We start from the raw sequence: 25,276 nt of genomic DNA on the forward strand, positions 1-25,276 counted from the left end.
AGGGTTTCTTGTATTTTGTTTACTACTGCAACCTACCTCGGAGAAGGCGACAGCACCCCACTCCAGTACTCTTGCCTGGAAAATCCCATGGACGGAGGAGCCTGGTGGGCTGCAGTCCATGGGGGTGCTAAGAGTCGGACACGACTGAGCGACTTCACTTTCACTTTTCACTTTCATGCATTGGAGAAAGAAATGGCAACCCAGTCCAGTGTTCTTGCCTGGAGAATCCCAGGGACAGTGGAGCCTGATGGGCTGCTATCTATGGGGTCGCACAGAGTCGGACATGACTGAAGCGACTTAGCAGCACTTCGACCTACCACCTAGAACAGCAGCTGCTCACTAAATATGTCCAGAACAGATGTTGCATGAACTCACCAGTCTCACCCAGGTCAGTGCTCTGAAGAAATGTACGGCAGCGCTCCTTGTGCTCCTCAAGGGAACTTCTCTGCTTGTAACTTCTTCCGCAAAACTCACATTTATAAGGTTTCTCAACTATAAGGAGAGCACAAGGGGCACTCAGTGACCCTCAGGGGTTATAGAACAAACGGTGTATTGGGGCCCTGTGAAAACTGTCCCCTAGTAAGGAGACTGCTCAAAGAAGCCAGAGTACTTGGATACTCATGCATCTACATTACTTTCAGATTCAGTAAACTGAAACAAGGTTATGGCCTATGATTGATTCTCATGTACTCTTTGAAAGGATAGGTTCCTTCCACAAATGAAAGGATTTAGACTTAACCACTATCCTGGAGCACAGTGTTTTGGCTCCAAATCCAATCTTGCTTTTTCAGGAAAAAAATACAAACATGAACATTTTATTTTTCAAGGAGATTCATGTAGTTTAAGAATGAAGTAGGAAGAGATCCTGTATTCTGTGACATCCAGCCGCCTTTAAGTAAAGAATGCTGCAGTTTGTGGGTATTAGCCACTAAAAGTCTTTTTAGAGCACTGACCTATTTCAATAAATGTAGCTTGTCTTTGCCCAGTGGCTATAGCAAAGTCTGGGCTCAGTTAATAAAAACTGACCTAACCAACTGAGGATCGTTTTGAATAATAGAAATAAGAAGGAATTTCAAAAAATGACTTCATCTTAATTTCTAAGATAAAGCAAAAATTTCCTCAAAAGTTCATCCATACAGTACAGGCCACCTTTACTCTCCTAACTCCTCCAAATGCCTTACTGTTATAAATAATACTTCAACTCTGCGTGCAGGGCTCACCTTTCTGACTTGTCAATAAAATGTACACCAGAAATTTTTCATAATTTTAGGGACTGAGATTTTTTTTATTTTCATGTCCTCTTGCTCTGTTTAAAATAGAGCCTTTGGGGCTTAAAGCACTGAAAGATCCTTATGGAATCACAAATTAAAATAAATGCAGGTTTTCTGGGGCTAGGAATGTTAAATTTCTACATAAATTGAGGTCCTCTAGAATCTTAAAAATGACTGCTATTGTTGGATCTTACCTGGAAAAAGCAATAGAAAAGAACTACTCTAATTTTTTGGACCAAACTCAGCCTTAACTCATTACTTTGAACAATGAGCTGTAAAAGAAACCCTTCTTTTACCCTTTACCATCTCTCACAGTGGGTTTTCTTGGGGCTGATTTGTTTAATCCTTAGTCTCTGAATTGTGACCAGTTGCGGGTTTAGGGCTGGGTTTTAGTCAAAGCAGAATGTGGATTAACATAAAAACAAGCCCTTTTTTTCCCCCTTCAATTAAAATTTTGTCAGATAACATCAAGAACATGAGGTCCCAAATTTGAAAATAAACCCAGTTTTATTTTTCTAGGAGGGAAATTCTAAATGTTAGTTTAATGTGGTTAAAATAAGGAGTGAAAACATCAAGAGAGAACATAGCTTTTTATGAATTCTTATTGCTGCTCATCTTTTAGATTAAAAATAAATTGGGTGATCAAAAAGAAAGTTTGGTTTAAGAAATTTAGCTCATATACACCTAAAACTAATATAATGTTGTATTTTTAATTATATCTATTAAAAAAAGAAAATCTAGACCAGAATGGCCCAAACTCCCCAAATTAGCCCAGATTAGCCAAAATTTACCCTCAACAGAGATTCATACCCAGTTTACAGTTTTACACAACTTACAAACTGTACATCATTTACTTTATCCAGACTTTTGAATGAATAGTATGTGTGTATATTTTTAGGAAAATATTCTTTTAATAAAGTTTGACATAAGAATACTGATGGCTATAATGTTTTTGCAAAAATTTAAAAAGCATTTTTACAGTGTAGACTTCTCCTGTCTGACTGTGTTGTTCTCTAGGGGTGCAAAGATGGTAAGGAGATGTTCATCCCCATTGAGCCAGACGGAGAGCAATTAATGTCTTAATGGAAGTGTAATTAGCCCTAGAGGTCTCTGCTGTTGTAACCCTTCAGAACCGAGTGACAGATTAAAACCTCCACACTTAACTCTTTCTAGTTTCCTCAATGGGCACGGAGAAAGACGTATTTACTAGATATGGAATGCTCATTGCTCTCACTTACCAGAATGTGTCCTAAGATGACCTGTGAGTGCATCTCTTCTCTGGCATGCGTAGTTGCAGAGGTGACACTTAAAAGGTTTTTCCCCTGTGTGCAGTTTAATGTGGCGGAGGAGGTTACCTTTCTGAGTAAAAGATGCCCCACACTGATTACACTGGAATGGGCGTTCACCTTTAAAAAGGACAAAAAGGAGATTTCTGATCACCCAGCAATTGGCGAAGCATATGCACAGATTCGATGCCTATGGCAAAAGCTCATTTTTTAGGTACTTTCTGTTCATTTTGAGATCAGATGGGAGCTGTATTTCAAGGGAAGCCTAGGACTGACTTAAGCAATCTTCCTTCTAGAAGAGAAAAAACATTCATCTGGCAAGGCTAGCTATCACCTTGCCTTGGATCAGAGCAAAAAAAATGAGTAGCTTTAGAAGTGCTTTCTAGACTTAAGTTTTCCCATTACTTAGCATTCCTTTTAAATAATCTCAATCTATAAAAAGAGTCACAGACTGAAGTCCTAATAAGGTATAGATAGCCAGAAATGCTTTTTTTTTAAATTGAAAAAATGCTTTTTAAAGTCTCCATATCCTATGTTAGATGAAATCTATAGGGCTTGGTGGTGTTAAGTTTGCATGCATCTCTATTGACTGCCTTTTGTTGTTTGAAAATAAATTTTTTAAACTGTTAATAAAAACTGAATCCTTTGATCTACCAAATTTGAACCCAGTACTATAAGGAGATCTGCTGTTTTAAATGGGTTGCCATTTCCTTCTTCAGAATTCTCGCCTGGAGAATCTGAGGGACGGAGGAGCCTTGGGGGGCTGCCGTCTATAGGGTCGCACAGAGTCAGACACAACTGAAGTGACTTAGCAGCTTAGCAGCAGCTGTTTTAAAAGTTACACAAAATATATGCAAGATGCTTAAAAAGCATATCACAAAATTTAACTCCCACTTGTTACTGAAGAAAAATATTTGGCTGACCTAGAACACTGTGATCGTTACAGTCTTACTCATAGCATTTGTGATATGCTTGACAAATGCATGGTGAAGCAGGAATAAAAATCACTTGGTAAATGGAAATGCAGAGACGGAAAGAGATATCAGAATCATGTAAAAAATCAATGAAAAGTAATCAAAAGTAAGTTCTAAATTACACCACTTCTTTTTTTATGTGGTTGAATTAGGACAGTTTTCAGAACAATGGATAGAACAGACTATTTACCAGTATGGCTCCGCTTATGAACCATTAAGACATTGAAGCTAATGCAGGATAATCCACACACATCACAGTTCATCTTGCCACTGGTTGGCCTGCTACTATCATATGAGACAACATGTCTCTCCAACTTAATGTTTTCATATTCATTATATTCTCTTGAATAGCTGTAAGGAATTTCAGGCTCTTCTGCATTTCCCATGGGCTCTGGCTTTAAAACATTCTCATCCCTTTCACTGTATTCATCTTTCACTTTCATTGAATCATCTGCAGGAAGGAAAATGCAAGAAATGAACAATGATTGTTTTTGCAGCTATCAAAGCAGCTCAAAGAACAGAGACCCACAACTGACAAATACCAAATGAAGCTAAAAATATTGCACATCTACAAAACAAGAAAACACCATTAGGATGATCACTGATTATTTGAATTCAGAGCCACAGTCAGGGGAAAACACAGACACACGTGCACACACACACAAACACACACAAAATAGATGACAGCATTTTAGGCCATTCAGAAAATTAGAGATAACAGATTTTAGCTATGACTGCTCAGAGCAACTATGAAAAAAGCATTTTGAGCAATTTTTCTCCAGTACCGGGGGAGAAGAAAGGTTCTCAGATTTAGTACCTTTTTTGGTGGCTGCAGTTACAAGGCAAGGTGATGTGCTCTTTAGTTTCAAGAAGAAAATACTATTTTAATTCTTCAGTTGCACCCAATTTAAGCCACTAAGACTGAGAATTGAACAGTTAACAATTTTTTTTTTTTTCCTGATTTTAAGCCATGCCTTGCCTCTTCCCCTTCCATGTACACAAACTGCTAAAATGAGTCTTATCTCTCTCTCTCTTGGAACTGATAAAGAGACAACGCTGAACACAGAGGAAGCTGGCAGTACTAGTGAAATACTGTTGAGAAAGATAAAAGGAGAAGTAATCCTTTAACATAACCTTCTAAGGAGTCACTTTCATTGACACAGGTAAATGAAGCTCAACCTAAGCAAGGGGACAGCACCAATAACCAATACCCAAGTTGAGTGAAGTTGCTCAGTCGTGTCCGACTCTTTGTGACCCCATGAACTGTAGCCCACCAGGCTGGAGTGGGTTGCCATTTCCTTCTCCAGGAGATCTTCCCGACCCAGGGATCGAACCCAGGTCTCCCACATTGTAGGCAGACGCTTTACCATCTGAGCCACCAGGGAGGGAGGGCTAAACTCGAAGCCCTAGAATAAAGCACTGGATAGGAGAGGTGTGGCTGGCCCCAGTGAGTTGGCTGATCAGGTACTATTTCAATAAGAGCTGCAACACTCTTAAGCTGAAGAACATAAGAAATGAAGAAGGCAAATTTATGTACTGATACTAAGAAAACCTAAAATATTTGCCTGATATAATAATAATAAATATTTATAAGGGATTTTTCACATATAAAACATGCTGCATAATGCTCACTTAAAAAAAAATCATTCTTAAAACTGGAAATTGTAATGCTGCATGGGAATCACAAGTCAATGGGATTTCAGGGCTGGAAGAGAATTTAGAGATCATCTGATCCAACCCTTGTTCTTCAGATGAGGGAATCCGGGAACAGAGATGTTTTTGGGATTAGCCCACAGTTACACAGCCAGTTAATAGCTGATGAACTGGAATTAGAACACTGAACTTGGATTTGCTCTTGCACTCTGACACATAGAGTCTAATTTGCTCCTTATATCATATTGCACACTCCCTCATTAGTGGTGTAGATGTTAAAGACCAAAACACTCTGAAGAAAAGATATTTAAAAAAATGACATCCCTTCCAAACACCACCAGTAAGTGCAGCTCCTGTTGCCACACAGGAGGAAGTATAACTGCAGCTGGGCCTGGCTTGCTACCTTCTACTCAAGTTTCAATTTTCACTTCTATCAAGGTTACCTTTCATCTGTATTAACTGTGTTTGCTTAATAGAGCAAGACAGGGCCTAACCACCAACAGAGGAGCCATTGCTGCAGCACGGTTCCACTGTTTCTCACCACGGTTCATGGTTCATAACCTTTTGCTCTTTGATTAGAAGAGATGGAGGGCTGCAGGAAACATCCAGTGTGTTTCAAAGTGGCCCATCCTATGTATCTGGGTTGTATATGAATTGATATCTATTTCCTACATGGAGAGAGAGTCATCCCCTTCCTCGGACACATCTTGCCTGCTTTCAGATGGAATGTGTTTCCTTAAGTGGTTTTTGCTTTTTAAATTTTTTTTAAACAGAAGGATGCACCTGAAGCTTGTACCCTCCTCCTCCTCCATCACTCCAGCTGCGGGTGATATCCCACCAAAGCTTGAGTGCTCTTCAGTTTGCATGTAGGCGTTTAAAACAACCTCAACGGAAAACTTCAGCTACTGAAAACCAAAAACAGCATATAGAAAAGGCCAGCAGAAATGGATCCTTTTCATTTGGGTTATAAAATGTTAATATGAACAGACTCAGGCTGTTCTGTGGTCCATGATAATTAAAATCTGGTAAAGTCAATGTTTTGAGTCTTTCTGAAAACACAAGACATAAGAAGGTTGCTCCTTCTCTCAGGATTTTGGTTTTAATGGGCTTGACCTAGAACTCAGTACTACACCGACCTAGCTCAAAACAAGTCCTTGGCTTTTGTTCTTGAGGACTTAGATGTATAACAAGGAAGACAGTATTTGAGACTCTAAGGGAACAAATCCAAGCACATGAACAGGAAATTGAGGCAGTCCCTTAGACTTACTGGACCAAGAGAGTTCCTGATTTGCTCTTGGGGTCTTACCAGTTTTAGATAAAAGATCTGGATGCCCTCTCTGCATGGTTACTGAGGATCAACAATTCATCATGGTTTACCATGTGAAGATAAACAATAACAATAAACAATACTAGAATACAGTAGTATATAAGACACAAAATGGATTCCTGAGAGATTATTGGGCTTAGCACCTAGTCTCCAAATATAGTCCACCAAAACTACCAGAAAAGAAACTAGTCCTGCTCTAAGGACTAAGAGATTCATTCCAATCCTTGGGAGGAAAGTTTGTAGGAGCAGAGGAAAGGGAGTTGGAGGGACATTCTACTTAGTGTCCCTTGAAAATATTAATAAATATGTCTAGTGGTAAATAACCCACCTGCCAAAGCAGGAGACATAAAAGATGCAGGTTCAATCCCTGGATTGGGAAGATGCCCTGGAGGAGGGCATGGCAACCCACTCCAGTATTCTTGCCTGGAGAATCCCATGGACAGAGGAGCCTGGTAGGCCCCAGTCCATAGCGTTGCAAGGAGTCAAACACAACTGAAGCAACTTAACACATGCACACACTAACATCAAACTTACCATTTTGAACCCCAAACTGCTTCTAATGTTTGATGTCTTTTTTTCCCATCTGTACCTGCAGCATTCAGGATCTTAGTTCCCCGACCAGGGATCGAACCTGGGCATCCTGCATTTATTGGGAGCTCGGGGTCTTAACCACTGGACCACCAGTGTAGTCCCTATGATGTATTTGGAGTCACACATGGCATCTTCCTTCTTCTATTCTCCAAATATTGAAACTGGACGACTTTTCCATCCAATCTCCACATCAAGTCATCTCCAAGACCTATAGATTCTATGTTCTCAAGATCTCTAGATGCCAACACCTCTTTTCTATGCTCTTTGAAATTTAGTTTAGCCTCTCATCCCATCACACCCAAACTCTCTCAACATTCCCTTTCTAGATAGATTTAATACAAACGTAACCTGTGCTTACTGTCTCTACAATCTCAAAACTGATATAAAATTGCCTGTAATCTGGATTCTGTTTTCTTAATTCACTGAATCTGCTCCCCTAAAGATCTTCAATAAACTCATGATTAAATCCAGTGGTTTTTTGTGTGCCATTCTCCCCAACTTCTCTGCAGCCCTTGATACTGTTGACCACCACTCCTTCTTCTTCTGTATTCCTACTTCTTCAGTGAAACTGAAACTTCTTTCCTCACCTTCTGTGAGTGAGTGTGAAAGTCGCTCAGTGGTGTCTGACTCTTTGTGATCCCATGGACCATACAGTTCAGATTCTGTATGGCCAGAATACTCTAGGCCAGAATAACGGAGTGGGTAGTCTTTCCCTTCTCAAGGGGATCTTCCCAACCCAGGGATCGAACCCAGGTCTCTTGTATTGCGGGCAGATTCTTTACCAGCTGAGCCACAAAGGAAGCCCAAGAACACTGGAATGGGTAGCCTATCCCTTCTCCAGCTGATCTTCCCAATCCAGGAACTGAACTGGGGTCTCCTGCATTGCAGGTGGATTCTTTACCAACTGAGCTATCAAGGGAAGCCTACCTTCTGGTTACTTCCTTCTAGCTCCTTTCCCCGTTTTGCCTCCTAAATACTGTCCCTATCCTTCTTTCTTCTTCCCTGCTAGACCTCCTTCCCTATTGCAATTTTCTCCACTTTTAAGACTTCAACTAGCACCCCCAATATATAATTTCTCTCCCCTTCTTCTGTCCTGTGTTTCCAAAGGCCTCCTAGGTATCTTCACAGTTACTCAGGTTAGAATCTTTACAGTCATCTTTCCTCCCTCTCTTTTTTCCTACAGTCTCTTTTTCCTCCCTCCCCCACGTTTAATCACTCATTGGTTTTATTTCCGCACCCTCTCTCCAATCTGCTTCTCCTCCCTACTATTTCGCATGCTCATTATCCCAAATCTCAAACTCTGACTGCTCTCCTTACGATCTATTGTGGTAGCCTCCACATGGTGCTCTCTGCCTTCTTTCTCTCTTCTTTCCAGCACATCCTATGCTCTGCCACCAGATGGTTCATGTAAACGATAGCTCTGGTCACATCATGAGCCTGTCCAAATTCTCCAATAGTCTCTGCTGCCAACAACATGAAATGCAAACTCAGAAACAAAGAATTTAAAAGACCTTTCAATATGTGGCCCCAACTATCTTAGTAATGTTGATTTGGAATACTCAGGTATCTTTAATGAAACTAAACAACTTCTGAATATTCTTCCTTTTATTATTTCCACTGCCAAAAAGATCTTTCTCCAACACTGCCAAAGGTCCAAATCCAACACATCTTTTAAGGCTAAATTAATTTGCCATTTTCCTCTATTATGCCTTCCCTGTTCCCCCAGCTGCAAAATAATCCATTCCTTCTTTCTCTGAGTTACTAATAAAGTCACTTCACCTCCCATATGGACATATAAGCTATCTGAGGTCAGAACTTACACAGGTTTGTTTGTTTGTTTTAACTCAGTATTCCCTATGACACTGCTGGAAGGTTGCGGGGTTTTAAAATACAAATTTTAGGGGCCCAAAAATTTTAGGGTGTGAGGACTGGAAACATGCATTAAAAATATGCTTTCCAGGCAAATCTTATGCATGATGGAGTCTGAGAACCGCCCTCTGCGTAAAGTACATACAAAGTAAATACATAGTACATGGATCTACTACTATGTTAGCCTCCTAATTGGTCTACAGTGGATATGACCTCTCTTTTAGACTATATCCTATTATCGAATCAATCAGCCTGTAGTATACTAAAACCCTTGTTCAGAAACTTTCAAGGATTTCATTTTGTTTACAGAATCCAAACTCCTTATTTAGACATTCAGGGGCCTGTCCAGAACCTGCCCCGAGCTGATCTGACCCTCTCATATCTCACTAGATTTCCTGAATCACCCTTCTCTCTAGACTAGAATCTTGCCTATTCAAAGTGAAGTCCTTGGATCTGCAGTTCCAGCATGCCTCCCAGGAGCTTATTAGGAATGCAGACTCTTAGGCCTCACCCCAGACCTACTGGATCCACTGTGCATTTCAACAGATCCTCAAGGATTCTTATACACAGCAAAGTTTGAGAAGCACAGTAGTCATCTTACTAAATGCAGCTTTCCAAGCCTCTTCTCTAGTCTTTTCTTTACCTAAAATGCCCTTCCCCACATCAACATTCTATTCAAACTTGCAGATGCTGTTTAAATGCCATTTCTTCCATGAAGTTTTCCTTGATACTTTAAACTAGCAAAAAATTCTCCTGTTTCTGTTTTCATACAGCACTACACATAAAATCAATAATACTATTCCACAGATTTATATTATACATTCAGAGATGTTTATCTTCATTTTTCCTTGATTTTTCAATTGTCAGTGACTGGCAACACCTGAACTGTTAATAAAGGCAGAAAATCTTAAAGATCTGGCAAGAAATACTTGAATATACTTGAGGAATAGCCCCACAGTAACCCGAAGTCTTTTGTACAGTGAACAGACCTTTTGTAATATGAATAATCTGCCATTTCAGTTTTGTAAATTACAGTCGCTTATTATATGTATCAGGTTTCTTAGACACATGACTTTGATTGCCACTTAAAAGACTATCAAGAATCTTCTTAGGCACTAGCAATATTTTATTTCTTAAGCCAGGTGGTGGGTCCATGGATGCTGGTTATTATTCTTTATACATGTAAATATATTTGCCTTTTTGAATGTATCATATACTTCATAATAAAAAATGTTAAAGGCTCCTGAGTAAATTTTTTATAATAGAGCTTGTAGAGAAAAGAACACACCAAACCACAAATTGCTGATAAAGGTAATTGCTAAACATTCCCAGAGGGGGGAAAAAAGATGTCTAAATTGAATCTAACCCATAGAAAATTAGATTAGGTTGCACTTCTTTCTAAAGGACCTACTCTGGGGTACAATTGCTCCCATCTTTGTCTATGTTCTAGAGGCCACTTAGGAAGATGACACACACTAACACACACACACACACCCCCCAGAGAGAATTTTGTAGGCTGAGGAGAACAAAGGCTTGGCTCACTGGGGCTGATGCACATGGTTTCATTTCCTGGGGTGATGGTTATCACATGAAAGGCTTGCACTCCAGAGTAGACATTTTTGGTTTCACCTGAGACACTGCAAAAACAATGGGTCTTGGAAAGGATCCAATATCTAAATCCTTCAGGGGCAATAGCAGTCTCAGCCAACTGTGCCTCAGTTTGTTTTTACAGGCACATAAAATGCTCAGTTGGAGAGAAGAACCTATCAAAGATGGCAAACAGAAGAGGCAACTTGGATGTCTTGGATAGTATGTTTTTAGTATGAACTTCCCAGTGTAAAAAGCGGGTTCTGAATTTCCACTCTGAACTATGAGATCTCAGAATCCAACTCAAAGAACAAAGTTTGGAGTAATAGCTTCTAGTTTGCCAGAGATGTTGTGAGAAGGGACAAAACCAGATAGCAGCTTTAGACAGGGAAGATACAAAAGGGGATGTTGTTTAAGTGTTTTACAAGGATTGGGGGTCATAACCATGAAATCCTCGGCACATGCAAAAGTCAACTGGATAACAAAGAAGCTTAATCATCTTAATGTGGCATTTTAATGATGCCACTGATTTGCTATGCCAATTCAGAGATAATGAGGCCCTAATGCTACAGATGTTCAGCCAGGCTAAAAGAAAAGGGGGGTGGGCTTTTCTAGCATGCCATTTTCTAACTATCCAATTAAACAAATTGTGAAAGCATCTAAATAGTTTACCAGGTTTTGACAGCTGTTAATAGGATTTAGAAGCTTGAAGCACTAAAGAGCAAAATGGGAAATACATGTACTGTAGGTATTTAGTCTATAGAGTTTGTTGCTATCACCCAATATAGCAAAAATAGATTAACTAGAACAGTTCTCCTTATAAAATTAATGTCTGTACTTCTTTCCCACAATGGCTTCTTTGTAGTATAAACAAGAACACTGAAATTATGGGTCATTTTCATTTTCTAATTTACATTTTTATGTGAAAAGTGGGGAGGGAGAAAAACCAATGATATTTTGAGAAGTAGAGAATATGAAGTTTTAGTATTTTCTAACCAGTAAAATAAAATTTCAATGAAAGTAAAACTTTTGGTCATTGATATATCTATCATGTTTTTATTCTTCTCTTCCTTTAAAATTTAAAATGATAGGCATCTTGTGACTTTAAAACACTTATTTTAAAATTAGGAAAAAAAAATTGGTAAATATGAATTAGACTAAGAAGAGATAAAATATTGATATCAATAGTGATGAGATAAGAGGCAGCAGTTTGGATAATATTTGATTTAAGTTCTCATTAAAACATATTCTTTTCAGACTTTAAATTTGCCCTTAAAGAATCTAAACTAGTAATCAGTAAATCATGTCACTTCAAAGTCAAGAGTATTAACATGAAAACATGAAGAAAATTACAGTTGCAAGGAACCACCCTTGATTTTACTAGAGACATTAATCTTTGTCTTATTATCTGACTATCAAATAGCTCATTCATTGCCATAATAATAAGTAAAAATAATTTTGCTTAATAATTTCAGTGCAACTCTTGCTTCTCCATTAGAACAAGAGGAGATTTATTACTTTTAACAAGAATACACTACACATCAGCAGTAGATATCATCCAAACTGCTACCTCTTATCTCAACACTATTGATATCAATATTTTATCTCTTATTAGCCTGATTCATTTTCCAACTTTTTCCTAATTTTAAAATAGGTGTTTTATAGCCGATCAGTTGGGCTAAGTTCTTCAGCTACCATCAGGCCAGGTGAATTCTTTATCTTTTGAATTGTTGTGAGGAGTGAAAAACATGATGTGTGGAAGTTCCTTCTAAACTATAAAAAAAGTATACAGTTTTTCATGTCTGTCCATTGTAGCTATGAACTTTATTGATCAATCTTTGTGTTTATTATTTTATATTTCTGAGAAAGAACTGCCATCCACTGAAAAATAATGATTGAAAAAAATATATTTAAAGAGGTTAAGGTTTTAGATGTTGCCTAAACATACTAGAGATAGACTAAAGTATGGACCTGGTAGATATTTCATTTATAAATCCAGAAGAAAAAGCTTTCTTTTCATTCACAATTTTCTGTGTATAGAATATTCACTTTATCTTTCTATCTTTTTAAAAATTGAACAGAGCTCAATCCTAAAAATTTAAAGTATATTAAAACATAATTCTTAGGGACTTTCCTGGTGGTCCAGTGGTTAAGAATCTGACTTCCAAAGTAAGGGAAACAGGTTTGATCCCTGGTCGGGGAACTAAGGATATGCCTCAGGGCTACTAAGCCTGTGTGCTGCAACTACTGAGCCAAATAAATAAATAAATATTAAAAAGAAACATAATTCTTAGAAAAATTAAAAAATTGTTGTCCAAATACAATTAAATTGGTTAAAAACATCCTAACTGTCATAACACGAAACTCAGGATCATGGGTGAGAGAAGGAATGAAAATGTCTTCTAAATATATTCAGAGCATAAGTAGTTCTTGTTGTACAAAGTACATGTGTGTGTTATGTTAACTGTACAACAGTTAACATGTTTACTTATTATTTATTTCACATACAGATTAGAAGTATCATCAAGGCAGAAGCCGGGTTTCAGTAATATTTGTGTCCCTAGAACCTTTCAGAGGGCTCACTTATTGAATGAAAAAATGAATGAATGAACAAACTCCTTGAGCAGCCTGAACCAATTTAATGATAATAAAAAGGCCAGCCAAGGAAGAAGTCATAAGAGAAGAGGGTTCCATCCCTGGGTCAGGAAGATCCCCTGGAGAAGGAAATGGCAACTCACTCCAGTACTCTCGCCTGGAGAATCCCACAGACAGAGGAGCCTGGTGGGCTATGGTCCACAGTGTTGCAGAGTTGGACATGACTGAACGACTACACACAGCATGAAAAGGAAGAAGTCAGTCCATTTGCTGAACCACCCCCTAGCTTGTCTACAACAGTCTGAAAATGAGCTGTGCTATGAAGTTTCTCCTCATGATACATTAGGAAAAACCCCAAGCCCCACAGTGATAATAAGTTTTCTAGCTGATTTCTTTGCCAAGTGTGGTCTGGCTTCAGGCCCTCTTATTCTGCTACTTTAGAGCAGGCTGCCACTGACCCACCCCAGCTCCTTGAACCTCTTCCCTGAACTCTATTCATTCCTTCTTCTATTTCTACCTCGTTTATTTTCCATGTTTACTTGTCTTTCTGTCTCCTAGGTGTGAACGATCTCCAGGGGTCTGTTTCTTGAACTTTTCGGTTTTTTCAGTCCACATATTCTCCTGATCCAACTTTTTTTGCTAATGACTCCCAAAATCTGTATTTTCAGCCAATCCTGCCTGCTGAGCCCAACAGATACTGCCAACCACCTCTTGGATTTCTTCCGCTTGTTTCATACTCAGTCTAATGCACTGTCTCTCTCTTCTGTACTTCCTTTCCACATCTGCGCCCCATGTTAGTTCCCAGTTTCTTCTCTGTGTAGTGGCTCCTTGATATCAATGTCTACACCCTCAACATTTAGCACTCTGCTGGTACAAAGTTTAGCAACCACTTACCAAATGAACAGAAGGAAGGGAAGAAAGAAGTCAAGAAGGAAGGAAGGAGCAAAAATTGTTTGTTCTTTGCTTAGAGTACAAAATTAAGGCTGGAGATGTTTCTAAAATACTGCACAGTTTGTAGTTTTGCTTAAGGCTAGTGTCTTAGGCCATGGCAGAGGAAAACAATAAATTGTATTTCTAACTTAAGATATACCAACCAGACACAAAGGGTATAGAGGATTCTTGAAAGAGAGAAAAATGAATATAAGGATTAAGATTGAAAAGATTCTTGCTTTTTCAAACATTAAATTAAAACAAAATATATACAAACTAATATAAAATTTACCACCTGCTACACATTATTTGGACTTTTCTTCCTCTCTGCTTCATCCATTCCCCTCTCTCTGTTTTCCAAATGATGGAAATAGAGCACTAAGAAACAATGGAAGGAACTCAGTACTGATTTGTCCTAGGTAAATGTACATTAAAAGCACATAAGGGAGTAAGCTATTTCGTCACTGGAACATGTTAGTCCCTGAGGGTAAAGTATAACTGCTTAACAGCTGCCCAGTGACACACTTCAAGACTGCAAGCAAGAAATGCATCCTAGCTCCACCAGAAACTGTGGAGGGGATATTGCCTGGCAGAATAAAACCAGGACGGAATCCAGCCAACAAACTGGAGTACAAGCCTCTTTCTATTTCAAAAGGCAACTGCCAATGATCATAAATAGAGGTTTCTAATAACAGTATTCAACTAGCACCAGAATGGGTACTAATCATCATAAAGAAAGGACAATATCATATTTCCCTCTCATTCTGCCCACTGAAAATGGATTTGAATGTCTTTTTTTTTTTTTTCAAAGTTCTGATGAAAGAGAATGAACTTCAGAGTAACACAGAATCTAGGTTCAAGTTGTACTAACTAGCCATGTGATCTCAGCAAGTCACTTGACTTCTGTGAATTTTCTTATTTGTGCAGTGAAGATAACATCTACACCTAACAAGATAGTTACGGTAATTAAATTGGCAAAATAATGTATATAAAGGCCAAGCATATTAGATGACATATGATATCTTTGTGACCTTGGAATCGATTTCTTACATTTGATACCAAAAGCATGATTCATAAATGGAAATATCTTACGACTCAATAATGAGACAAATAACCCAATTTGAAAATGTGGAAAAGATCTGAATTGACATTTCACCAAAGAAATTACACAAATGAACAATAGGCAAACGAAAAGATGTTCAACATCATTGGTTATTAGGGAAATGTAAATGAAACCACAATAAGATACCTCTTCACACTCACAAGAATGGCTAGCATCAAAAAGACAGATAAATGAGTGTTGGCAAACGCATGGAGAAAATGGAACCCTACCTAGTACACTGTTGGTGGAATGAAAAATGGTACAGTCATTTGGGGAAAAAAAAATTTGTCAGTATAATAGGCAACCTTCTGAAACTGCTCCCAATAATCCCTGACTGCTAGTATGCATATCTTGTGTAATCTCACTTTGCACGTGGGTTGGATGTAGGTGACGTGCTTCTAATTAACAAAACATGGCAAAAGTGATGGGAAATCACTTCTGTTTATTTTAGATTTTTTTTTAAAGTCTTTATTGAATTTACAACACACCTTCTGTTTTATGTTTTAGTTTTTCGGCTGCAAGGCAGGTGAGATCTTAGCTTCCCGACCAGGGATCGAACCTGCAACCTCTGCACTGGAAGGCAGTCCAACTAGTAGGCCACCAAGGAAGTTCCCCACTTCCTTTATTATACTGTAAAAGAATATGGCTTCATCTTGTTCTCATTCTCTTACTCTCTCTTTTCTCTCTCTGGTGCTTCTCACGAGCTTCTCTAACGAAGTAAGCCAGACAGCTCACAAGGCAAGGAACTGAGGGTAGTTTCTGGCCAAACGACAGTGAGGAAAGGAGGCCCTCAGCCCAAAAACCTTCAAGGAACTGAATTCTGACAAGCACACGAGTGAATCTGGAAGTTGATCCTTCCTTACTCAAGCCTTCAGATGAGACTGCAGTCCAGGTCAACACTTTAATTGCTGCCTATGAGAGATTATGAAGCAGAGGAACAAGATAAGCTGTGCCTCTGTTCCTGAGATAATAAATCTGTACTGTTAAGCTTCCAAAGTTTGGGATAATTTGTTATATTGTAACCAATAACTAATACAGACTGTTTCTTATAAAATTAAACATAAATTTACCATACAATCCAGCAACCCCACTCTTAGGTATCTACCCAAAAGACATGAAAACCTATGTCTACACAAAGACTTGCACACAAATGTTCATAGCAAGATTATTCATAAAAGCCAAAACAAAAATGGAAACAATCAGAATATCCATCAAATGGTAAACTAATAAACAAAATGTACTTTATCAATACAATAGAACACTATTCAGAAATAAACAGAAACAAATTAATGGTGCATGCAACAACATACATAAACTTAAAAACATTATGTTAAGTAGAAGCAGCAGAGCAGAAGAGTACATATTGTATTATTCCTTTTATATGAGATGTCTAGAAATGCTATGTCTATAGAGACAAAAATCAAATTAGCTGTTGCTTAGGGCTGGGAGTAAGAATGGGAATTGACTGCCAACAGGTACAAGGAATTTTCTTAGGGTGACAGAAATGTTCTAAAATATGGTTGCCCAACTCTGTAAATTTACTAAAAATCACTGAATTGGACACTTAAAGATATGGAAATTATAACCACATTATAGCTGTGTTTTTTTTTTAAAGAAAACTATAAGAATTTTTTACAAAATCAACAACTAACAGCTAACAACACTGATAAATACTCTTTCAAGAGGGAAGAGTTTAGCAGCTCATTCACCAATTATTATAAGAAACATCGTGACAAGTGTAGCTTTTGAGCTATGATTAAGCTCATATGAGAAACCCTCATAAGACTATCATTAACTCCTTTTATTCTTGTGCAACTAATTTCATGCCCTTTTCAAATAATTTAATAAATTCTATATTTTAAAAACACAAGATGTATCTGCTAATTGGTAGTAGGAAAGAGGCTAAAACAAGCAACTGTAAGAATTGGCCTCATAGGACATTTCTACAGTACTTAATTATTTTATTATCTACTACTTCAGATAATACCTAACTATTGATTTTTGCTTTCTAAATTGTACTAAAATCCATAAAAATCCAGACTTTCTAACTGTATTAGTTCTTTGTCACATTTTGCATTTTTATGTCTTTTTATGTGGTTTTATGTCTCACTTTCTATTCTGTTAATGGTTGAGTACACTTTACTAGGCCTTGACTATTACTTGATTAATGAGTGCTATCTCTGACCTACAAGTTAGCAGTGGTATAAAGCAAATGGGGAAGCTCTCTGAGGATTCACTCAGGAATGTGAGAGTTTAGTTCTCCCATTAGAAAAGAAAAAAATAAAGAATTATCTTTTCTATATAGTCTTAAGAGAGAGAACTAGTACAACCTGAAGGACTAGAACTGGAAAATCAAGTTCATGGTGAGTAAGAGTTCATATAAAAATGCCAGAAATAGTTCTGGACTGCAAGCAATGAAGAAAGATAATAAAGGTACATTAAAGTGGATGAGCATTATGGCCAGAAGCCTAGGGTGACTTAAGAGACGCTAATAAACAGCCTTTTCTATATTTTCCAGGGCTGCTATGAACTTCCTTGAGGAGTAACAAAGGCATGACTGGGATTTCTGCTTCTGCAGACGCAGGTGCAGAAAAGCCTGGTCCTAACAAATCTTGTCAACGTTTTTAATGCCACCAGACTGACTAATATAGTGAAACATCTACTTCCATCCTGTTATTACTTATTCAGTTGATATAATCAACAAATCTATTAAGGGTAAGGCCACAAATTATTTTTAATTATTAAACCGTGGAGTTCCACATGTAATGTTTCGACAGCATCATTCACTGCAGAATACAGTTTTCAAGACTGTCATTTCTGCAGCCTCAAATCTAGATCCAACTGCAGTCGGTTAAAAAGCAGATTTCAACCAGGCAGCTGAATGAGAAAACATCTGGACCTACCAGTCAGAATGAGAAAGGTCGCATGTTAAATCCAGATAATCTTGTTTATTGGTGTTTGAAGGTTATACACCAAGGGCTGGATTACCAAGGTCCTCCTTTAGGCCTGGTTCTGATATCTTCATTCATCTGCTCTGTGTGTGACACTTTGAAAACTCAAAGCTTTAAAACTACTGTGTTGTCAGTCACTTCCAAATGTAATTTTCCTAACTCTAAGCCTGAATACTATGTCAGCCTACTGCTAGACTGCTGAATATTAAGTGCTATGAGAAACTACATAACAGAATTGTCAGGGGCAGATGATGTCTATTCTTCTAAAAACCTGTTTTCCAAGTTGCCACTTGGCATTTTTTGTGGATGAAGCATTTCTAACATTCTCTATCAAAACTTAAAAAAAAAAAAAGGAAAGGCTTTTGAAACAGCAAGGAATATAATCAAAAGGTTGCCCTAGGATAGGGTTCAAATTGGTGATAAAGAAAGAAAGAGGATTGTGCTTATTTCATGATTTTCATAATTAGTATATATCAGTATTATTTTATATACACACAAGAATGAACCAAAATTGTTTATGTTGAAAGCATAGAGACTATTACATATAAACTATTAAAAAAACAGCAAAGTTAAGAAGCCTTAAGACCTTACACATGTTGGTCAGGGATTTTTCATCTTTCTAGGTTGTGGATCTACCTGTGAGAACTACAGTGTACATAGAAAAATGTATACATATCGATAAACAAAATTTCACATAGTTTTGAAGAGGTTTTCAAACCTTGAGGTATCAAGTCTATGTTAGGCTTTTAATCAGGTCCAGTCTTAAACTGATGGCTCCTTATATTACACTGCATTTATTTTACATGATAGCAGTTGGTCTTCAATTTTTTTGCTTACATAGTCTCAAAGAATTTTGAAAAATTATATTTACCCCTGGTATATAGTGGACATTAAGTGGATATTTGGTTGGTATCTATAACTTATCATAATTTAAAAGTTTTTAGAAAAAAAACAGTTTTGTTTATTGTAAATAATGATGGTTAAAACTCACTGCACCCTTTCAAATGGGCGTTGCTGCTGCTGCTGCTAAGTAGCTTCAGTCGTGTCCGACTCTGTGCGACCCCACATACGGCAGCCCACCAGGCTCCCCCGTCCCTGGGATTCTCCAGGCAAGAACACTGGATTGGGTTGCCATTTCCTTCTCCAATGCATGAAAGTGAAAAGTGAAAGTGAAGTCGCTCAGTTGTGTCTGACCCTCAGCGACCCCATGGACTGCAGCCTTCCAGGCTCCTCCATCCATGGGATTTTCCAGGCAAGAGTACTGGAGTCGGGTGCCATTGCCTTCTCGTAATGGAATATAAATATTAGTGATTTGATTTACTCCCTTATAAACTTAAAAATATATAAATAATCTTTAAAAAATCAGAAAATTTCTCCTTGAACTTCTATTTCCATTTTCCTTTTCCCATAGAATTTTATCTTTATGTTATTCTTTTATGTTTGAGTCTTCTATTGCTCATTCTATCATATGTCTCTATAACAAAAACAACTATAAAAAGAAAAGAAAAAACAACTATATACAAAAATAAAATATTTTTATTACCATGAATTGCTATGTGTCAATAAAATTTCTTTGAGATTGAGTTATCATTAAAATTATTAGCATAAAATTGATGAAAACAATATAGGTATGTTAAAAATCTTGATCAATAACTATTAAACATAAAAAGTAAAATGTTGAGAATGCATCTCTAAATGAAATGGATGAAGGGGGCATGCATTTATGAAAGTTTGAGTAGAGGAATTATCTCTTGTCCCTTTGTTTGATATCTTGGAAATATATATATACACATACATATATACATATTTTTTATTGGAGTATAGTTGCTTTACAATGTTGTATTAGTTTCTGCTGTACAGCAAAGTGAATCGATCACATGTATACATATATCCCCTCTTCCTTGGACTTTCTTCCCGTTTAGGTCACTGAGTATAGCTCCCTCGGCTATACAGTCTGTTTTCATTAGTTATCTATTTTATACATAGTAATGTAAATATGTCAATCCCAATCTCACCTCATCCTCCCCCCTTCTTGGAACTATTTACAGTTTAGGGCAAATAATTAAGATTTGCGATGGTGAGAGATGTGCCTTTCTTCCATAAAGCGCAGAAGGGTCACTGTGCAAGAGGAGGTGGGAAATAAGAACCTCAATGGTAGCAGCCTAGTAGGGGAGATCAGTTCCAGGAAAGAGAACATGATGAAGAAATAGAAACTGCTTCTCTTAAAATTATCCACATCCATGTAACCCTTGGAATGTCTCCCCATATCCTGGTTTGGGGAACACTGCTAAAAAAGACCTCAAGGCCAAAATGTACTCACATGCTCTTCTTCACTTAATCAATTGACAGTTATTTAGTGAGCACTGGGGACAGTGCAGACGATGAATGGATAAATGAATAGTTGGATGGAAAGGCAAAAAGAAAAATGGATAAATATTGACCATTTACTGTCAATAAATATTGACCACTTGGCATAAAAGGAGAAAGAGACTAAAGACTGTCCTTGCCATGTCAGCAACCCTTTGAGGTCAACGAAGTACAGTAAGATCCCGCCACAATGCATCAATTTGAATATAACAGGACTAGTGATTGCCTGCAGCTGTCCACTCTTCCTTTCTCTGACAGGAGCAAGCTAAAATTCTTATGTTATGAGATTAGGTAGGGAAGTAACTGCTTCATGATTACTTGAGACTTAAAAGTTTAATATATGGCCAGTAATGTCTAGTCTAAACTTCACTGTTGTTGCTTTGTGCTTTTTGTAATATTATCTACCAAAACCCTCCTATATTTCATTAACTGTAAAAATGTGACCCCCATATCTTAAAGACAAAACTTCTGGATCCTGCCTACTATGCTGTGGAGATATTTCACATACTCTTCTCCAACACTATTCGCCTTTGTGCAAATTACAAAAAAAAAAAAAGCCCCTTTGACAAGTTATGAAAAATGATGACCTAGTGAGCCAGCACAGGATTTCATTCGGTCCTCAGTCCAGTGGCGTGCTGGGAAATGCTTAAAAACCCACTCAGAGGGGGGCCAGAGCTTCTTCATAGCATTTGCTGATGTCAGTGGTATAAATATCATAGCCTATTTCAAGCTATCAACACGAAGTCAGCGGCTCACTGAAAACTTAACAAGCGGTTAGGAGCTGCCTCTGGCACATCACTGGGACTCCTCTTACCCCTCAGCAGGATGCATTCATGTGGTTTCCACAATGTACCAGGGCACAGAATGGCCTGGTCACCATGCCTGGTGCCAAACTCAGTTTGAGCAGCTGAACTCCCTTGGCAAGAGCAGATGCTGGCCGAGTTACTGGGCACAAATGGGTGTTTCATGCATACTGCTAACCAACTGGACTGTAATCTACATTTCATTTCACTCCTCTTGCCTCCACTCCAAGGAGGAGCCAGTATTATTGTTGCACAGTTAAAGGAAAGTCAAAGGAAGGGGAAAGAGTCTTGGAGAGCCCACTAAGGACAGTGGGCAGACCTATTTTCCTGTCCATTATTACAACTGTACATTTCTATGAATGACAAATATCTTCCTATAATTTCCTTGTGGTTCACTGTGCCACAGAGGTTGGTGAGAAAAAAAAAAAAAAGAATCCTGGGGTGTTTTTTGTTTGAAAAAACGTCAGGGAGGGGTGTCTGGGTTTTATCACCAACAGAACTTACCCGTTTGACACAGTACGAGCCGTGAAGCCTCTCTGCCCATTGTGAGCACTTACAGAAATCCCCTGTGAGTGAACTTCTGCAGCAAAGCACTGCTGATTTTGTAAGATAACCCCCGCATCCCATGAGCGGCAGGTCTTGATCTGGGCTTGAGAGATGTAATATTTTGATAAAAAACGGCACTTCCTTTTGAAGCATGTACTTGCGTGTGCTTAGCAGTACCGCTGGAACCTCAGTGAGCGCCTAGGCGAGGCTGACTCGGTCTCTCCCAGCTCCCTCCAGCCATAGACCCCTCCTTCACACATCTAAATGTAGCAGTAATTAGCATCCATAAGCCACAAATGTGGCTTTTTTTTTTTCTCCCCCTTTCACAAGCATCAAAATAGTTTGTATTTCTCATGAGTGCAAAAAAGTCGTACACCTCAAAAGACATTAAGACTCTGACATGGAAAACTACTGAGGACGGGAGCTCTAGCTCCTAAGGGGAGGAGAATGATTTGTTTTCAGCAAACTTTCTAACTTTCAAACTTTCTAAAGTTCTAAGCATAGCATCACCATAGAGAAAATTTAAGGCCTTTCGAAAAATGATCAGATTCAAGTTTTCTCATGGTCACGATCCTAACTCTTAAATAAACGAATAATTAAATAAATACACTACTTGATCACCACTGTATATTTATTTAAAAAGAAATCTATTTCACAATGAGAACCAGGTATAGCCAATATTCGGTCCTAAAGATTCTGAAGATGAAGAGTGTACCCCCAAAGTTCATGTCTGTCAGAAATTTCAGAACGTGACTTTATTTGGAAATTGGGTCATTATAGGTGTAATTAGTTAAGAGGAGGTCACACTGGATGGGCTTTTAACCCAGTGACTAGTGTTCTTGTAAGAAGAGGAGAAGACACACATCAATACACTCAGAGAAGGCCCTGTGATGGTTAAATTGGAGTTGTGCTGGTACAAGCCAAGGAACACCCAGGATTGCTGGGAGTCACCAGAAGCTAGAAAGAGGCAAGGAAGGATTCTATTCTAGAGCCTTTTGGAGGGACCATAGTGGCGCTGACACTTTCATTTGGAACGTCTAACTTCCAGAACTATTAGAGAATAAATTTCTGCTGTTTAAGCCATCCAGTTTGTGGTAATTTGTTATAGAAGCCCTAGGAAACTAATACGAAGGGTAAATGTGCCACTTAAGCAGAGTAAACAGCCGAAGCTGATAGATATTGAGATATATTGTGTACTTTTTGCCCAGTAGCAGCTCAAGAATAAAATGCTAGCCTAAGTAGAAAGAGATGGTAGTTGATAGGGGAATGCTGAAAAATGGAGGCCAGTAGAATATTAAATGCAGGGTATTGGTAGCCAAATTTATATTCCCTAATTATTCAAAGAAGAAAAGCAATGCCATCAGCATATTCAAAAACTCAAAACATACAGATGATGGAATTTTTCCTTCCCTATTCTAAGTGGGAAATGGCAAGGGTTAGGGATTCAATTTCAGAGGAAGAAGGACTGAAACAAAAGCTGTGAGGTTCTATGCCAGACATGCTGCCTTTAACTGCATTTCTTTTTCACAGGGCCCTGCTAGGATGACATCCCACCATCTGGTGTGTCATCTCTACCTAGTTATATCCTAGGTACAACCACTGTTAAAACATATTTTACCTCCAACTCTGATCTCCAGAGGCTTTAATTTATTGTATTCTTCTGTGAACACAGGCCAGATACAAACAATAAGAATATTTTCTCTTGTGATACATTATGATTGCTTTAATTTCTACTTTTGACAGTACAATATCTCAATGACATTTTCGATCCAATAGGAAAGTCCCAATATCCTCTGTATTCAGTGAAGCACCTATGATATTCCCAGCACTCATCCGATGCTAAACAAAAATAAAGACCTGGGGAACCCTTGGTTATTTCTTACTGCTCAAGATCAGTTCGACTTAGGGGAGTTCAGGGGAGAATGGATACATGTATATGTATAGCTGAGTTCCCTCACTGTTCACCTGAAACTATCACAACCATTATTTGTTAATCAACTATACCCCAAAATAAAATAAAAAGTTAAAAAAAATCAGTCTGACAACAGATGGAGTTGGTCACTGCTAAGAAGAGAAATAATTGTTCACAGGAGTCAATGACTAGGCTGGAAAAAGAACTCTCAACCTCTTCAAAAATCCAGGTGGATTATATTGCTTCCTAGATGAGTATTTTTGAAAAGACGTAAATGTGGGCCACGAGGGTTTGTTTTTTTTTTTTTCTCAAAAAGTTTATAATGTAATGGGGTGAAAATCTGTCATGCACAAACAAATCCAGATAGAGTATAATAAGGCTTAAATAAATAGTAATTAAACACACACCCAAACATCAGCTCTAAGACCATACTTGAGGAGGTGGGGGTTGGCACAGTACAAGAAGGCTTCATGGAGGAAATAAACTTGAATTGGTTTAAATATCTCTAGTGCTTCAGTCTACTAGATTTCCATTTTCAGGAAGAAAGGAGGAACCGACTGAGTGGCAGACACAACACTGAATCCACAAATGGTTTTATTTGTGACCAATTGGCTTATATAAACTATAGTGGCATAAAGCTATACCCACAGTACATGTGTGTGATAAACAGAGCTGTTAGTGATGTATATTTTTCAAGTTTAAAAAACAATCCTGTTAGACCCCCACTGATGCCTTTTTGATATGGTTACAAGAACCCTGTTCCTTTCAAGAACAATAGCTTTCTCAAGCTATCACACAAAACATGTATACACTAGGCCAAGAGTCGGCAAACTATGGCTTGCAGGCCAAATCTGACCCACTCAGTGCCTGACGTTTTAAGTGAGGCTCTTGAAGGCCATGCACATTCATTTCTGCACCTGCTACAGTTGCTCTACATTACAGCAGCAGTGTTGAGAAGCTGCAACAGAAATTGTGTTGCCCCCAAAGTCTAAGGTATTTACTAGCTGGCCCTTTACAGAAAAAAAATTGCCAACTCCTACACTAGGGAAACAAGTATGGGAAACAAGTAAACATAAGTTAAATGTTTACACCTTTTAAAAGTTTTTTTCCCAAATATTTTATTTTGTTTTTCAAACAACAATACTAGTTGGGTAAAGCCTTTTCCCTCTAAAAATTTAGTTGGTCTTTCCACAAAAGAAAAATAAAGTAAGTGTTTCTAATTTTTCTATAAAATAACTTTCTAAGAGTTGGGAAATTAGAAAGAGGCACATGACACATTTAAATATGTACATTAAACATGATTACAATTATTCTGAATTTAAAACATTCCAAGATTGGTCTGGTCTTAACTTTCTGGAGGACATGAAAATACACTTCCACAAACTTAAATAAACTAAGATCCTCTAAAGCAAAATAATCATTATTACATTACAGCTAAATTTCTCTAATTACCTTTTTTTTTTTGGCATGCGGGATCTTAGTTCCTTGATTGAACCCATGCTCCCTGCAGTG

The 25,276-nt window shown here is 38.0% G+C and overlaps 1 protein-coding gene across 5 annotated transcripts in view; it reads right to left on the reverse strand.

Annotated features, from left to right (window-relative positions):
• The window catches only part of IKZF3 (IKAROS family zinc finger 3), a 91,463-nt gene that overhangs the window by 25,677 nt on the left and 40,510 nt on the right, over positions 1-25,276 (reverse strand). For 2 of the 5 annotated variants that reach the window (XM_042255934.1, XM_004012848.5), the window contains exons 4-6: positions 3,722-3,982; positions 2,510-2,677; positions 376-492 (exon numbers count right to left, since the gene is read on the reverse strand). The exons of 2 other annotated variants lie outside the window; for them this stretch is intronic. In XM_042255934.1, coding sequence (XP_042111868.1) covers positions 376-492; positions 2,510-2,677; positions 3,722-3,982 — 546 coding nt within the window. The remainder of the gene's footprint in view (positions 1-375; positions 493-2,509; positions 2,678-3,721; positions 3,983-25,276) is intronic. One more of the 5 variants, XM_042255935.1, reaches the window with a different exon arrangement.

The sequence above is a fragment of the Ovis aries genome, chromosome 11 (genome assembly GCF_016772045.2).
Source record: "Ovis aries strain OAR_USU_Benz2616 breed Rambouillet chromosome 11, ARS-UI_Ramb_v3.0, whole genome shotgun sequence".
Lineage (NCBI taxonomy): Eukaryota > Metazoa > Chordata > Mammalia > Artiodactyla > Bovidae > Ovis > Ovis aries.